The sequence below is a fragment of the Schistocerca piceifrons genome, chromosome 4 (assembly GCF_021461385.2).
Source record: "Schistocerca piceifrons isolate TAMUIC-IGC-003096 chromosome 4, iqSchPice1.1, whole genome shotgun sequence".
Classification (NCBI taxonomy): Eukaryota; Metazoa; Arthropoda; class Insecta; order Orthoptera; family Acrididae; genus Schistocerca; species Schistocerca piceifrons.
This window is the reverse complement of record NC_060141.1, coordinates 502,151,489-502,169,784: the sequence shown is the minus strand read 5'-3', so window position 1 is coordinate 502,169,784 and position 18,296 is coordinate 502,151,489. Positions and strand designations below refer to the sequence as shown.

Sequence of the window (18,296 nt, the reverse complement as noted above, 5' to 3'; positions counted from 1 at the left end):
ATTTTTTCTGATGTAAGCGGTAAAACAAAAACCAGAAACTTAACTAGGAGTGTTTTCACTCACAAATTGATGAATGGTGAGTGTGCATGAAGAAAGTGGCTTCTATAGTCACCATCAGAGCAGGCTGTATATTGTTGTTGTTTCCATCTATTTAACAAGTTTCTGGGAAATAATATGAGTTCTTGCAGTCAATACAAAGTTACATACTAAAAAGTATTGTTGCAGTTGTGAAATTTTTAGCTTCAAGGGGACTTAGGTTCCATGGATATAATGACATTTTGGGGTCTCAAAATAATGGCAATTATTTAGGATGCTTAGAATTAATAAGCAAATTTGGCCATTTTCTTTCTGATCATACACTAAACAATGGCAATCATGCCAAGGAACTGAATCATAGTTGTCTGTGAATATTTGCAATGAACATATTAATATAATGGGACAGAAAGTGTTAATAATGATTGTTAGTGAACTGAAAGCAACCAAACACTGCTCAATAAGCATGGATTCCTCACCAGATCTCTCTCATGTTGACCAACTAACTTTCATCAGTCGGTACATAAAAGACAGACCCCCTGATGAGAGATTTATGTGATTTTTGCCTATGGAGAAGCATAGAGAGTTCAAAATAGAACAGATACTACTTTTAATTTTTTGGACAGCCTCAACATTTCGATAAAGGGTTGTTGTGGACAGAGCTATGATAATGCAACAAATATGACAGGAAAGTATTCTTGTCTTCAGACAAGAATAAAAGAAATATGTGAATTTACTATTTGTGTCCCATGTACCGCACAGTGACAATTTAGCAAGTGTTCAGGTGGTTGGATGTGTTTCAGAAGCAGTAGCATATTTCCACTTGTCCACAAACTATTCACATTTTTTTGGGGTTCAAACACTCGATTGAAAATTTTGACAGAATTCGTAGGTGCAGATAAATTTCTTAATCCCCTTTCTGAAACCAGATGGTCTGCATATGCTGATGCTCTTAACACTTTGCGTAATGGCTAGTCATATTTTTGAGCCTTGCCAAGAAAATGTAAAAACTGGAGGCTATTCCCCTAATGGAGATATGGAATGAACTTTCAAGAATTATCAATAAGACAAGCATAATTTTACATAACAGAGCCATCACAACAGATGTTGCAACAAAACGTTTTTGTATCTCTTGCCAATTTTATCAGTACTGGATGCAGTAGATTCCATCAGTATGAATCGTCAGCCAAAGAGAAAAATGCAAGTGCTGACTATAAATATAACTCCCAAAGGAAAAGAATTCACAGCATGAGTACCACTTTTTTCGAAGAATTGTCAGAGACTGTGCAATTGAGTGCCAAAGAAAAATGGTGTGTAGAAACTTTTCTGCCTATAATTGACAAATTGAATACTCATTTAAAGCTACATTTGAAACCATACTAAGAAGCTAACAAAAGTTTTGGTTTTCTTTCTCAGTTAAAACAATTCAATTCTAACCAGTTAAGAAATAGTTGAAAAGAATTTGCAGAATTCTATCATGAAGACATTGATGCTAATGAGCTCATGTCAGAATATTTTCATTTAAGGCAATACTTGAAAAACATTACAAACGAATCTCCAGAACTGAGTATTTCAGCCTTACATTCTCTAATAAAGGCGGATAAAACAGAAGGAACGTTCCCAAATGTAGAAGTTGCTACCAGGATAGTCCTTTGTCTAATGGCAACCAATTATAGAGAACAATGTTAATTTTCACAACCAAAGAGAATAAAAAATGAATTACAAATGACTACTAAACAGGAACAACTTACTAATTTGTAAATCGTGTGCACAGAAAGTGATATCCTTCAACAATAAGGACTTTGAGAACATAATAGACAATTTTGCACTTCAACGTAATTCCGATTTGCAAAACAGTAGTCAGTTGTATTTGATTTGTATAATGCTAACTGTAATAACCAATAAAGTAAATAAACAAATGTACATTCTGATGTGCTCATTCAAATTAAACTTCTTTTTTGTTACAGGGACCCAGACTCTTTGTGCATAGAAAGTGACATCCTTCAAAAACTGGATGTTGAGGACATAACTGAAGACTTTACATTTCGGACATCTCTAAAGAAACCATTAATTTGAATGTAAGTCAATCTGTGGAACTAATCACTTGTATTTGAATTGTATAATTCTTACCAACAAAGTCACTAAACAAATGTACATCATTCTGATGTGTTTATTTTTTAAGGGCTCCATACACTTTGTGCCCAGCGGTCCCATACTGTAGATACCCAGGGTCCCCAGCATGGCGTAAGATGGCCCTGTTCAATATGTTGCAAGTGTCACTCGTAGTCAGAACATTCAGTGTAGTTGTGAGGGCATGATGTTGGAGCTAAATGAACATGGGTGCTTACGTAACCAAGGTAGCTGAAGAGTTTGGCACTTCAAGAGGCACTGTATTGAATATTTATACTGCATGCAGGGGACATGGAAAAACATCATCCATGAAGTCACAATGTGCATGAAAAGTGTATGTTGCCTGATCATGACAGGTGGTCATTGAAGAGTATTCTGTCAAAAAATAACAGGACAACAGCTGCCAAAGTAACTGCAGAACTGAATATCACACTAATGAACCCTGTCAGCACTAAAACAATATGGAGGAAACTCAATAACTTGTGAACAGCAGTGCAAGCTGGAATTCCAAAACCACACATCAGTGATGCAAATGTCTGTAACAGGAAAACATGGTGCCGAAGCCATGGGCTATGGTGCAATGGAAGAAAGTCATTTGGTCATGTGAGTGTTGTTCCACACTGTTTCCAACTTCTGGTCAAGTTTACATCTGGCGTATTCTATCCCAAGCCTATGCTTGCTGCCAAGAGTGAAAGGAAGGGGGTTTGGTCATGATTCGGACAACCATATCATGGTATTCCATGGCCCCAAGTTACTCTGCAAGGTTGCATTGCTGCCACGGATTATGCGACTATTTTGGTTGAGCAGGTCCACCCCATGGCACAATATATGTTCCCCAGTGGTGATGCTGCATTTCACAACAGGGCCTCTGTTCATAAGCTCGCATTGTGCAGGACTAGTTTTGTAAGCAGGAGGATGAATTGTCACATCTCACCTGACCACTACCGTCACCAGATCTCAATATTACTCAGTCTTTGTGGTCTACTTTGGAAAGATGGACTTGTAATGGCTATCCACCTCCATCATCATTACCTGAACGTTATTTTGCAGGAAGAATGGTATAAGGTTCCCTCGACAACCATATAGGACCTGTATTTATCCATTCTGAGATGACTGGTAGCTGTTTTGAATGCCAACGGTTTTACTACACCATATTAGGCATGGTAACATGTTGTGTTTTTAGTGTTTTCATTTTTTCCACCCCTGTAAATTGTACATTGTTACCTTAACCCATTTCACTATTTGTATTCTACCTAGGACTTTTCAATATTGCTTTGCAAGCTATATTTAGTATTTTCTACTTTAAGTGCTCCTATCTACAATTTTTTAATGTGGAAAATTTCAAGTTGCACCATAGCTCAGAGTCCATATTACACTGTAGAACCCCTTACAAATGGCTGGGGAAGTCAGTTTAAAGACTGGAGGAAGACAATGGTGTACCACTTCTAATAGAACCGTATCCAGCAATGGACTGTGATGTTCAATGAACCTTTGGGATGATGACAGCTTTACGTACATATCCACCGTACTAGGGCATTCACCTCCTGAATGCAAGTACTGGCCAACCATCCAGTCTCTTTGTAATTTTTAAATCCAATATATTAATGTGCATATGTTAATTAGGAGGTGAGTTTTCAATGTATCTAGGCAGAGTTTATGATCCAAACGTTATTTACTTTTCAAGAGTGAAAAATACAAGGATGCTGTAGAGTTGAGACGATGTGAAAGGATACAGTCATCAATTATGTAAATAAAAATGTTTGTACTTCAGAATAGAAATATATAGTCACTGCACGTATGATGTACCTTGTTTAAACACAAAAAGAATTTAATTTCTAACTAAGATGTTGAAGCATCATGTAATACAAATATATCACCTAAGATCAAACCGAAAGTAACAGTTTTAATCATCACCTCAAAGAAGTACAGTTATATTATTAACTAGAGTCCGGCATTGCCCGGGTACTGATTTTGTCTGTTTTCTTCTGGAAATGAAAACAAAAAAATGAGCTGTGTTTGTAGTGTACAGTGTTTTTATGCTGGATTTCTACAACACAACTTTGTAACAGCTCTTCATAGAGCTAAATCCTAAAGTCATTTGCGCTTTACAATTGAAAGTTGACTGTAGGAGTGACTTAGTAGTAAGGAATAAATGTATAAAACTTTATGCATGGTGCAGCACTTTTTCACAAATCTCAGTGTTTATGACTATGTGTCGTACAAAGATATATCTGTGCAAGTACAAGCCGTGGCCTATGATTGCCTGCAAAATATTTTGTGAATAGAGTTAGGACGAACAAGTAATAAATTTAAATGTCATCCACGAGGCAGCAGTTTTTCATACAGCTCAGTGTTTGTGATATCATATCTTCTAAACTATGGTAGGCACTTGGTTCTTACAAATTTCTGCACTTCCACAATTTTTCATATACTTGGATTCATGCAGCAGCTCAGGATAATAAATAGGAATAATAATGTAGAAGTTATCCATCCCGCAGTTGTGTAGCTACAGGTCCTAATTTATCAGTGGAATGTAATGAAATTGTGAAGTGCATTGCCAATGCATGATTTACTTATGAGACAACTGAGGTACATGAATATTTTAAGCCAGAACAAGTGTAAATCTCAGAAATGCATGTAGTACATTTCTTGTCATAAGCTTATCTATTCACTTCATATTATATGGCAAACAAATTGCTCATCTAAATTACTTAAAAGCATTCTGGCACAGGCTTTAAAAACAACTTTATGTATTACTTAAACATCGGATTAGTTCAAAATATAGAAGAGATTAGTATAAAAAAAAGCTTTACCAGCAAGGTGTCAGAGCCACCCACAATACTGAGTCCAAGTCCCATTTTGTCCTTATTTATCTCCACAGTTGTCTCCTTCCCTGGCACAATCTCACACGTTGCAGGATCAGCTGGTGGTTCCTCTGGAGTGGAAGACAGACGTTTACCAGATGGAGAGGGCGACAACCGTGCCGAGGGAGAAGTATCGGTGGTAGTCACCAGTTCAGTCGGACGAACCGGTGATGGTTTTGGCACACAGGTCCCAGGTGACAGAGAGTCCACCAATGTTGGAGTTGACGTTGGAGAAACAACACGGACCGTTTTTGGTGATGGTGTTTTTTGTGGTTTGGCCAATGGTATTAACGGTTTTGGAAAAAGTCCTGGAAAAAAGATGTACCTCAGGCAAATGCAATCAAACTACATAGTTTTAACGTAGATATTTATGTACACAGGAGAGTGATTTATGACTTTATGTTAATTAGGGTGAAAAAATTAATGATTCAGCTAATATTTTACAGGTTATAAGGTGTAATTTCCAATGAGCTTCAGTCTCTCTTAATTGACAGACACATCATTTTTTGCTTCAGCTAAATGGCACAAATGTTTATCATTCAGCAAAATAGCCGGTACTCACATGACCATGCATTTTATTTCATATCCACAGCAGGTGTGATGAAAGGCAAGGCAGAAACACAGAATTAAAAATTAATACGTAGAAATGCAATTTTGCCTGTTGCACTCAAACTGCCTGATATGACAATACACAAAAGCGTGCTACTTTTTATTTTGAGGCATTGTTCTTTCCAATCAACATAGAGAATGCTGGTGAATGAATCAGTTTTGATAGATAGACAAAAGACTTAAATATGAATTCATCATCAAGGAAGTCAAATCCTATGCCCACTTATTCACACACACACAAACTTGGCACTCTTCTTTTAATAGGGTGGTAAAATAAGTACTCCCATTTTTGTTACTTCTTTTGTATTTGGTCTGACTAAGTGTCGTGGCTATTCTGGTCAGCAACAAAATTAGGGCATGCTCTGCCATGGAACTTAGGAAACTCGCATTATCTGGAGAGCACGTCAAGGTAAAAAAAGGTACAGAACAACTAAAAAGCATACAAGGAAATCATACAGTCATCTCATTGTTCAGGAAATTGAGAAAGCAGCTGGTTTAAGCCACTTCAATGAATAGCGGACTCTGATGATTAGCCAGTTGGGAGTGAGTATCATGGAAATGCCAACCTTCATGGATGTCCATCAGCTTGTGTCATTAATTACTTTTCATAAGTTGATGACTAATACTGTAGCTAATGGTAGATGTCAGAATGTCTCACCTTCATATCTAATTTGAGAACATGAATCGTGAAGCAATGGAATCAACTGTGTGACCAATCTGGATGCAGGGTGTTGATAGTCATGTAACACTATGCTGGGTTAGTGACATAAAAAGGAAAATATGAAGGGGAGGACTGATGGGCCCACCATAATAGGTGCATGCATCACAATTGACAATATTAGGTTACGGAGAGCAATTACTTGGACCTCTGTATATCATGTAGCTAAACCACCAAAGACCTGAAGTATTTCCCAATAGACATAGCACCCTTCTGCAGAACTACTTCCTTTGTCACAAAGCCAAAATCTTGCTACAATGGAGAACCATGATGAAGAGCAACAGTTGATATTTATAAAAAGACATGTACCTATCAATCCCAATTTACTCCCATATATGTTCTCATCAAGTAACAGTCATGAGCTTGCAACCTCATCTCAGTTCACAAACATGTTAATCAATTGTATATATATTTTTGGTGTCAACTGCTTCCACTCAAATCACTTGGACTTAAACAATCCATTCTGATCAAACTGCAGTTGAAAGTTCCTGGCAGACTGAAACTTTGTGCTGCACCGGGACTCGAATCTAGGATCTCTGCCTTTCATAGCTGAAGGCATAAGTCCCACATTCAAGTCCCTGTCTGGCACACAGATTTTATCTGCCAGGGAATTCCAAATTAGCGCACAGACTGATGCAGAGTGAATATTCATTCTGAAAACTGTAGTCGTTTTGAATGATAAAGATGGGTCAACATGCTGCTAGATGGCTGATTATAATGTTCTGGCTGAGTAGGGTGTTTCCAACATAGAAATTTATTGTCTGTATAAGAGGGTTAATTAATTAATTAAGAGTGTTCTTGATGCAATTAAGAAGATGACAAAGAACAGAAATGAGATCCGTCTCATAATTGATTACATTAAATCCAACTGATTAGAAACTTACCGCCTTTTTGCAGAGTACATGCATCAATTTTCCATCAAAAAACCACCCAATAAATAAAAAGTGCTGATTGTGCATTGTGAATAACAATGGAAGATAGGAAATAAAATGTATCTGCTGCAACAATTCACAAATTCAGCTTGGCGGCTTTTCAGTACTCAGGCAGTTTGTTGCTACAGGCTTCTTCAAGCACATACATTTCATGATTCTTCAAAACAAAATAATCGTAAAAACTGAACACACACAGTAGCAGTGCAGGCATTAATTACATTATCAGAACCAAGCAACAAACTCTGAATAAAATTTTAAAAAAATGTGAACAGTGCATGACTAATATACACATGCTTATGCTACATTCCAGTGCAGTGTCACAATAAAAATGCCTTGAGTAAAAAAGCTTCACAGCATAACATTTAAACTCAGAAAGTTAATCATAAAAATACAAACTACATAAAAATAGATAAAATATCTCCAATTACTGAAATGACATGACATGATAACATACAAAAGAAGAAGATATTGAAGGAAGGTTTAAGGAGGGGCACAGGAGGGAAAGTGGAGGGAGGGGAGAGAGGGGGGGAAGGGGGGGAAGGGGGAAGGGAGTGGGGAGGGGGAGAGAGGGGGGAGAGTGGGGAGAGGAGGGAGAGAGAGAGAGAGAGAGAGAGAGAGAGAGAGAGAGAGAGAGAGAGAGAGCAGAATATTAATTTTCAAATCTTTTCAGAAACATATCCAGCTATGGGTGAATTGTGACAATGGAGCACCTTATCACAGTGGCTTTGTGGGAGGATTCTGCCTCATATCTGATACGTAATGTTTAAGAAAGAAATGGATGAACCTTTGTGTTGGTGTAAAGTCCACTACTCATGAAAGATATCAATGAACACAAAGAACAATGAAATTTAAACCAGATACTTTTGTATAGAATATTGAGCAGGAAATCCATACCACTATCTGGTTACATTACGACCAGGTTGAACAAACTGCATGAAAACTTTAGTGGAAGCAGCACACAGCTGCAGAAATTCATTGTTGCATAAACACTGGCTACAGCTCTGTAATTGATCTTTATTTATCAATCCACAGCACTGACAAAGTTCAATTATGCACTTGTAGGCAATCTTTGTGTGTCAGAATGAATTTCAACATGCATATGCTCCCCCAAATCGGCCAGTAATAAAGGTCACAAAGGAGATGTCATTTCAAGTCAGTATTTGAGGAAAAAAGGAGGAAGCAAGGAAGCATGTTACTACTAAAATGTTATTTCAGTAAAAGGAGTTTTTTTTTCATATTTACATGGTTTTAGCCCACACAGTGTTCAAGTGCTTGAAAAAGTATTTACAATGAAATGCAACAGCTGCAAAGCTGAACAGCCAATGTTTCTCAGTCCTCATCAGTTTATCCATAAAACAAGTTAACACTATGAAAGCATGTGATGGCAGATAACATTTACATAACCATAACTGCAGGTATTGAAAAAATAATATTTTATGTACACGGCTGAGCAATAATGGATATGTCAAATGGAACAAACTAATGCTAATATTTGAATTTATTAATGGTCTTTCAAGATCTGATTCATTGATGAATACTGAAGAAAGGACAAATAATATGCAGTCATCCTGAAAGATAGAAGACATTTCAAACAAGGTTAATTCCAATATTAAACATACAATGCAAGAAAGCTCAAAAACAACTACTGCCATTAATGCTCTCAACAGTGTGCCACTTGCACTAATAAAATTACTTCCAGGGTAAATGTGGCCTAAAATTGCTCAAATCCTGGGGACAATGGTAAAAGACATCATTAAAATTCTCCAAACACAACCACAAAGTAAATGTAAATTTATATTCAATAATGGTATAATTTACATCACAAAAATTTTCAAAAAATTTACTAACCTTAGTCGTGCAGTTAAAAGCACAATATAACCATCTGCCTAAAAAAATTTCTGATCTACCACTGCCAATCTATCGAAAAGGTTTGGAACCACACAACTTTAAAAGCACACATTAAACTAGATTTGGCATTTCCTGGAGTACTGTACTTGGGATTTCCTCCTTATGAAACAGGAAACACACTTGTGACTATAAAAACTGCATTTTGTTGAGACAGAGGATAGTAATGTAAGGCACTGAATATAGCAATAATTAAGGAATGTGCAACCCTTTATTGAAATCCAATAGGAGAATGTTCACTGAACGAAAACTAAGATATAACCATGTGCCAAATGAAAACATGTTTATCCCTTAAGCATTGTACCAGTAATAACAGGCAGTGAATTCCTCCACCTAGAGACAATAGCTGTAAATCCTGAGTAATGATTTCTCAACTGCTTGAGCATACCTCCTTGAAACTGAATTAGTGCCACTGTACAATATCACCATCACCTGACATACTCAAAAATGTTTTGAGACTGGTTAGTAAAGAATAGAGAAATGTGAAGATGGTGGTTTCAAGACTTCATTTATTCCAAATAATCTCCACACACTTGAATACAATGAACAGAACATTAATAAAACCATGCGAGACTACATGAAAAATCATCTTTGAGATGTTATTCAACTCACACATCATCCTGGCTTGAATGTCAGTTATATTGTCAAAGTGCTGACCCATCATGTGATTTTTTGCCCTTTTTCTATCTGTGGTAGGTTCATACTGATAACACCAAGTCTCATTATCTGTGATAATTTTTTCGAGAAAAGAACTGTTCATGTTCTCCACTTCAATCAAGTTGTGGCAGGCACACACAAATTTTCATTTTTGTTTGGAAGTCAAGGAGTGTGAAAGGAAAACTTTGCACATACTTTTTTCTTGTTCGAACGATTCTGGAGGATATCTTGAACACTTGGTTTAGAGATGTTGTTCCACTGCAGGTTGTGACAAACTACAGTTACATGTCCACTACATAACACTGCGAGCTCAGAACATACAGGTCAACTGCACATCTGCTGTTTACAATAGTAAGTTCTAACTGACACCATAATCACTGTGCTGACATTTCCTGTACACAAGGAATAAAATCAGTCTCTGAACTTTTTGGATGATGGTGTATGTTACTGATGGCAAACTTACACCATAGTGGTTGCAAAATGCTTACTGAAACTCAACATTTTGTTCTTAATCGAATGGCATTTCTCCATTCCAAAAGTCACTGAACACAATAATAGGCATAATTTAAGAGAACTGTTTAAGAAACTACGAGCAGCAATGTGCCTACTCTTTGATTAAAACTACTTGTTTGATGTTTTCCAGGGTGCACTACATTGTTAGCACATGAGCTGTCAGCTGCTCCTCTGTTAATCCCTGCACAACAGACAGCAGGCTGCCAACACGGATGGAATGAAATTTTGCTCACAACAACAGTTAAATAAGCTGCTGGGCAGTGCTCAATAGCAGATTACAGAAGAACACTCTGGTACTCGAAAACTGCAAGTGAAATTACTCTTAGTTGCAGTGTATTAGCAATAGCAGACAGTCTGTGTGTGGTGCTGGGAGCTCCAATTGGAGGGACTAATGTCTAGAGTATGAAGTGTCTACTAACAAGTAATTTCAGTTGGACTGTACATAGAGTGCCTTTTCATAATTATCTTGAAAAGTAAACACCTTTCCAAGTTCACAGCATGCAATCGGTATAGGGACTGTTGTGTGTGTCATGTGGATATCATACAACTTTCTGCACTTTAAGTAGACCAGAACTTGAAGAGTCATTGAAAACTATGTAATAGCAAACTGCAACAGATCCAATCAGGTGAAGATCAGAAGATACAGTCAGAACAATGATGAAGAAAGACAGTCCCCAGTATGACTCACATCAGTGCCTGCCAAGCTCACACTCTTGGTGATGGTAGAGAATATAATAAAAATGATTATGTCCAACTAAGAATGGGAACGATGCAGACAACCACTTATCACAGATCTCTGTAAACTAATTACGTGTTAATAATGAAGAACGGTTAAACTTCAATAAGGAAACTTTTATAAGCCAAGAAATGGTCTACTCGCTTAAAACTTATCTCTACAAACTTTTGAAATTGTTAAGTGCTTATCAAAACCAGTAAGACCGAGTACAATAAAAATGTTTCTTTCTATAATTCTGGTTGGTTCTTTAGTAGTCAGGTAGAAGAGTGGCAGCCATACTCATGAAATTTTTTATTCACTTCCCTCTTCTGTTTCTGTTTCCTTCACTTGTGTCTCAACCTTTTTGCCTAGTAAAGATTTTGTTCACATTTGTCATAAAACTTTTATCTTCTGTTCCATATTTCTTCACGTTTCTTTTCCTTTTTCTTCCATTTTCATCTGGCCACTGATACCTGTTTTTATATTTAGGTCTTCAAGGATGTTTTTTGTGACTGCTCCCTCCACCCCCTCCCCCTCCAACAAACAGTCACTTTTTAATTTACTTTTCTCATCACTATTGAGCTCATGATTACTATCAATCTTTTTGTCACTGTTGGTTTTCTGTATTGCTGTGGGTCTTATGTCATGGTATTATATGACCTATCTTCATCTTCTTGTTAAATTGCTGTTATGTCTCTTGTCTCTATTAGTGGTCAAAGAAGTGATTTTTTGAGGGAAATGTGTGATGTAGTATCTGTATCTTCTCTTAGTTCAAGAGACATGCCCAGTCAAAGAAATGAAAAAGGATGTTCAATATAAAAGGTGCCCCATAAAGAATACAACTTTCAAGTGCATAATATTATATAAATTTATTGATAAAATTAAGTAATTTATATATTATTGCAGTGTATGCTATCTATGGTTATGTATGGAGTACGATATTAGTCAAATGCCCTCCACAACTCAGCAGGTGCACATTTGTTGCTTTGATGAAATTTTCCATAATTTTTCGGTATTCTTGCACTTCTAGTTTGAAATTACAAAGTGAATCTCTGCAATTGATGACAGTTTGTTGGCATACACAGGAGATTTCCAATACCTCCACAGAAAGAAATCACATGGGGTTAAATCACAAGATCTGGGAGGTCAGTTCATGTTGTCATTGCGAGAAACCACCCATCCAAGAAACATCTCCTATAGAACATCCATCTTGTTGAAGTCTAACCTCTTCAGCTTTCACACAATCCAGTTCAGAACACAAAAACACTCTTAACATACTGTAGTGGCATTTGCTGTCTATTGTTAATTCATTTCCAATAATATCTTTAAAGAAGTACAGCGTAATTAAGCTCCCAGCCCATATCCCACACCAGACATTAACTCAATGTGCAAGTAATGGTTTCTCCATAATAACTCAAGGGTTTTTTGTGCATAAAAACCTGCAATTTTGCTAATTCCTGAAGACATTACACAGAATGCGCACCTCATCAGTGAACATTATTTTCTTGATAAAATTGTTGTCCCCTCTTTGTTTCGCAAAGACCCAATGAACAAATGCTCAGAGCTTTTTGTGATCATTTGTCTTCAGTTTTTGTGTTAGTTCAATTTAATATGTCCAAAAGTGCAGATCTCTTTCAGAATTTACTTCACATTGGTTCTGGGAATAGCCTGCTGTTGTGAACATCACTAAATAGATTTCACTGGACTTACAGCAACATTATCACTCAGGGTTTAATGTCCACAACCAAACAGAGTTTCTCAAAATTAACAATCAGTTTCATCATAGTCACCTTACTCTGTGCATTACATTGACCAAACAATCCACGAAGTTTGTGAAAAATTTCTGCACAACTCATTCACCCCACTATTAACAAGTTTTCACTAAGATAGCACACTGTCCCATTATGAAGTGTTCCATTTATGTCCAATGCTGCCAGCTTACCAGAACAGAAATAATGGGCATTTCAAAAGTTGCGTTCTTATGGGACACTCCTTATTAAGGTAATTAATAATGACTTCTGCTACAAGATGAACAAAGATTTGTCTCCTTTGACACTGTATTATTTGTTTCTTAGTTTTTCTAAGTACATTTCACTTTTCACAGCTCATAGAGCTTGTTGTCTGTTATGCAGTTCACCAAAAAAATTTCAAAACGGAAAAGTCTGTCTCTTGCTTCATTTCAATTACTAATCTCACATTAAAAATGTCTCAAGACTTAAGTATGACACACACTGAAACAATCTTCAGCTTTGTTGGATCCATTAAGTCAGAGCAAGAGCTGACGGTTGGTGTATACAAAGCAAGGCAGCAAAATGATTACATCCTTTTCACTATGCAGGAAGTAGTAACACACATGATTGGAAAATTTTCAAGTAGAAGACACTGTAAGATATTGCCACACCAACCTATTTAGAAAATTGCTCGAAAAGATATTCAGACTTTTCTCAAAATGAAATCTATGCGCGTTCTTCAGCCATCTAAATGTTACTCCTGTAGAGAATATGTAAATAAAAACAGACTAACAACAGCTTGCTCAGATAGACATAAGCAATCAGTCTTGACATTTCATCAGTGTATAGAAGTAGCAACACTGATAAAGTCCCACAACAGGAAGAGTCCACTACCACATACTTTCTAACGAGTTTCACAGTATAAGTGTAATTAATGTCACATCACTTCTTTCTTCTTTGGCAAGTCTTTCAGATAAATAATTTTTTAGAGTGGCTATAAACCTTTTGATGTTCTTTATGCTACAAGTCATTAAATACACAATAATTTTTACCTCCAAATTAAAATTTGTGAATAAGTCACACTACAGTGCCTTTTAACTAGATAACATTTTTCTCTTTATTTTCAACATCACATATGTGTAGATGAGAATACATTCCTTGGTACTACAAAATAACTTTTAAAATAAAAATTAAATTGTTTGATAAGTCCTTCAAAATAAACAAGTGATTTTTTGTATGTTAGGACACAGTGTCAAGTTTTAATTTTGCTTTGAGATGTGTGTCACTGTTTTTTTCTTTCTTTTTTCCCCGCAAAAGACATACTTGGCTTCTCCGGCTCCTTTGGTGTTGGAGAAGATGCTTGTTGAACTGGCATACTTTCTCCTGGTGATGGAGTTCCAGTTGCATTCTTCTTTTCCTCCTCCTGCTTGGCTTTGTTTGGGTTGCACACAATCAGTGTGACCACACCCTCTGTCTTTTTCAGAAGTGATGCCGCCTTTGTGGGGAAACAAAAAGAGTACATGAGATTGGTTTACCTCAACTAAATTTGAAATGGGTACAAGCCAAATAAATTAAGCTCATTGTGTTATCATTGTATCTTACATTTGCATACAAACATTAGTTTTAGTAATACCTAATGGCAAAGAACAGTATGTACAAAGAATTACATTTATAAGAACACTGCTTTTACTAAATAATGCAACAAATTGATTCTAAATAAATTGTACTTACTGAATCATAATCAGACCCAAGAAGTGTGTCCTTGTTAACAGCGAGGATCATATCTCCTACAACAAGGCCAGCCTTAAAACATAGTGAAAGGAAACTCCATTAATACATATACAGAAATCTGGTTTAAATAATACATTTAATTGACGAGTAAAAAAAAAAAAAAAAAATTTGAAAGGAAAGGAATTAGAGGCACACAGTGTACAACTAATCTGATGAGAACTCATCAAATAGTACAGAGTTCAGAATGTGTGGAAGACTTATTTCAGCTCGGTTTATATGTCTGTAACAGCAAGCATCAGTTCTAATGAATAGCCTAGTGATTGTAAGACAAAATTTTCATTATTGGCACATTCATCGAATAAGAAAACCTAAATCTTTGCTTGCTCATGCAATAAAATTACTATCGAATTGATCCAGACTTAGATTTCCAGATTATGTAGCAACTGCCTTCCTCGGTTTCTTTTGTACTTTTCATGAACTTCTTGTCTCATGAATTCCTGAGCGTATCCTTCACACACCTATTTTAATACTCATTTCTGTCACTTCATTCAATTTATTTCAATTATCTTCAGCAAACATTCCACACTTTGGGAAATTAAAATCATCACTGTTCATCCTGTTCTACATGATAATTTTTATGATTTCTCTTATAAGAGTGTGTAATTGGTTTCTGTTCTGCTGTTGTTCAGCTTGCATCCTGGACATGTCGTCACAGTCCTATCAAAATCAAAATGATAGGCTTCATTAAAAGTGACATGCTACATTCTTCTCATTTTCTTGAATTCTATTTGTTGTTTACGGACTTGAAGATAATAATCTATTCTCGTTTTCCACCCTTACTGTTTGCCTCATATTGTCCAACAGGTAACTTTACGGATTTTCAAACTTCAGTTGAAATCTTTGTAACAAATATTAAATATTTATCTGAATTTTTAACATCCCCCCCCCCCCTCCCCAAGAACCATGGGCCTTGTCGTTGGTAGGAAGGCTTGCATGCCTCAGTGCTACCGATAGCCATACTGTATGTGCAGCCGCAACGGAGGGGTATTTGTTGAGAGGCCAGACAATCCTGTGGTTCCTGAAGAGGGGCAGCAGCCTTTTTCAATAGTTGCAGTGGCAGCAGTCTGGATGACTGACTGATCTGGTCTTATAACATTCATCAAAACGGCCTTACTGTGCTGGTACTGCAAATGACTGAAAGCAAGGTGGAAACGACAGCCATAATTTTTCCTGAGGCCATGCAGCTTTACTATATGGTTAAATGATGATGGCATCCTCTTGGGTAAAATATTCCGGAGGTAAAATAGTCCCCCATTTGGATCTCCAGGCAGGGACTACTCCGGAGAACATTGTTATCAGGAGAAAGAAAACTGGCATTCTACGGATCAGAGTGTGGAATGTCAGATCACTTAATCAGGCACGTAGATTAGAACACTTATAAGGGGAAATGAACAGGTTGAAGTTAGGTATAGTGGGAATTAGTGAAGTTCAGTGGCAGGAGAAGCAAGACTTCTGGTGATGTGAATACGGGGTTATGAATACAAAATCAAATAAGGGTAACGCTGGACTAGGTTTAATGAGGAATAAAAAAACAGGAGTGCGGATAAGCTACTACAAACAGCATAGTGAATGCATTATTGTAGCCAAGATAGACCTGAACCCCCACACCTGCCACAGATTACATGCCAACTAGCTCCGCAGATGATGAAGAGATTGAAGAAATATATGATGGGATAAAATAAATTATTCAGATGGTTAAGCGAGCTGAAAATTTAATAGTCATGGGGGACTGGAATTTGATGGTAGGAAAAGGAAGAGAAGGGAAAGTAGTAGGTGAATATGGATTGGGGGTAAGAAATGAAAGAGGAAACTGACTGTTAGAATTTTGCACAGAGCATAACTTAATCATAGCTAACACTTGGTTTAAGAATCATGAACAAAGGTTGTATACATGGAAGAGACAGGAGACACTGGAGGGTTTCAGACAGCTTATATAATGATAAGACAGAGATTTAGGAAGCAGGTTTTAAATTGTATGACATTTCCAAGGGCAGATGTTGATTATGACCACAATTTATTGGTTATGAACTGTAGATTAAAACTGGAGAAACTGCAAAAAGGTAGGGATTTAATGAGATGGGACCTGGATAAACTGGATGAACAAGACGCTGTAGGGAGTTTCAGAGAGAGCATTAGGGAATGACTGACAAGAATAGGGGAAAGAAATACAGTAGAAAAAGAATGGATAGCTTAGAGAGATGAAACAGTGAAGGCAGCAGAGGATCAAATAGGTAAAAAGACGAGGGCTAGTATAAATACTTGGGTAATAGAAGAGATATTGAATTTAATTGATGAATGGAAAAAATATACACACATCAAAAACACTTTTGCATCACCCCGGTTCCCAGAACTCCTGAAGATACACGTTGACTGTGGATATTGTATCACAGACACAATCACTTTGACTGTTAAGAGATGTCACTAAACCAGCCCAAAGAGGTAAACAACTGTGTATGAACAGTGGCTATTAGATGGAGGGGGTCCGACAGCAAATCAGTTCCAGTCATTCCACCAGGAAGGAGGTACACGGCTCGTGTTGTCTGTAGTTCAACCTTGTCTAGACGCTCAACATCGCGGTTCGATCGCATCGACATTGTTACTTTGTGCCAGGAAGTACTCTCAACAAGGGAAGTGTCAAGGCCTCTCAGAGCGAACCAAAGAGATGCAGTTCAGACATGGAGGAGTTACAGAGACAGGAACTGTCGATGACATGCCTTGCTCAGGCCGCCCAAGGGCTACTACTGCAGTGGATGACCATTACCTATGGATTATGGCTCTGAGGAATCCTGACAGCAACACCAACATGTTGAATAATGCTTTTTGGTCAGCCACAGGGCATCGTGTTCCGACTCAAACTGTGCGCAATAGGCTGCATGATGTGTAACTTCACTCCTGACGTCCATGGTGAAGTCCATCTTTGCAACAATGAAACCATGTAGCATGGTACAGATGGACCCAACAACACGCCGAATGGACCGCTCAGGATTGGCATCACGTTCTCTTCACCGATGAGTTTTGCATATGCCTTCAACCAGACAATCGCCGGAGATGTGTTTTGGAGGCAACCCAGTCAGGCTGAATGCCTTAGACACACTGTCCAGCGAGTGCAGCAAGTTGGAGGTTCCCTGCTGTTTTAGGGTGTCATTAAATGGGGCCAATGTATGCCGCTGGTGGTCATGGAACGCGCCGTAGCGATTGTACGATACGTGAATGCCATCCTCTGACCGATAGCATATTGGCGAGGCATTCATCTTCATGGGATCACAATTCTTGTCACCATCATGCACATCTTGTGAATGACTTCCTTCAGGATAATGACATCGCTGAACTAGAGTGGCCAGCATGTTCTCCAGACATGAACCCTATCGAACATGCCTGGGATAGACTGAAAAGGGCTGTTTATGGATGACGTGGCCTACCAACCACTCTGAGGGATCTACGCCGAATCGCTGTTGAGGAGTGGGACAATACGGACCAACAGTGCCTTGATGAACTTGTGGACAGTATGCTGCGACGAGTACAGGCATGCATCAATGCAAGAGGATGTGCTACTGGGTATCAGAGGTACTGGTGTGTACAGCAATCTGGACCACCAATTCTGAAGATCTCGCTGTATGGTGGTACAAGATGCAATGTGTAGTTTTCATAAGCAATAAAAAGGGCAGAAACAATATTTATGTTGATCTCTATTCCAATTTT

At 37.6% G+C, this 18,296-nt stretch overlaps 1 protein-coding gene across 1 annotated transcript in view; it reads right to left on the bottom strand.

The window, feature by feature from the left end:
• LOC124795948 (multiple PDZ domain protein) overlaps positions 1–18,296 on the bottom strand; it is a 1,551,599-nt gene that overhangs the window by 91,244 nt on the left and 1,442,059 nt on the right. The window contains exons 18-20 of the mRNA XM_047260028.1: positions 14,538–14,609; positions 14,130–14,301; positions 4,977–5,335 (exon numbers count right to left, since the gene is read on the bottom strand). Of these exons, the coding sequence (XP_047115984.1) occupies positions 4,977–5,335; positions 14,130–14,301; positions 14,538–14,609 (603 nt within the window). The remainder of the gene's footprint in view (positions 1–4,976; positions 5,336–14,129; positions 14,302–14,537; positions 14,610–18,296) is intronic.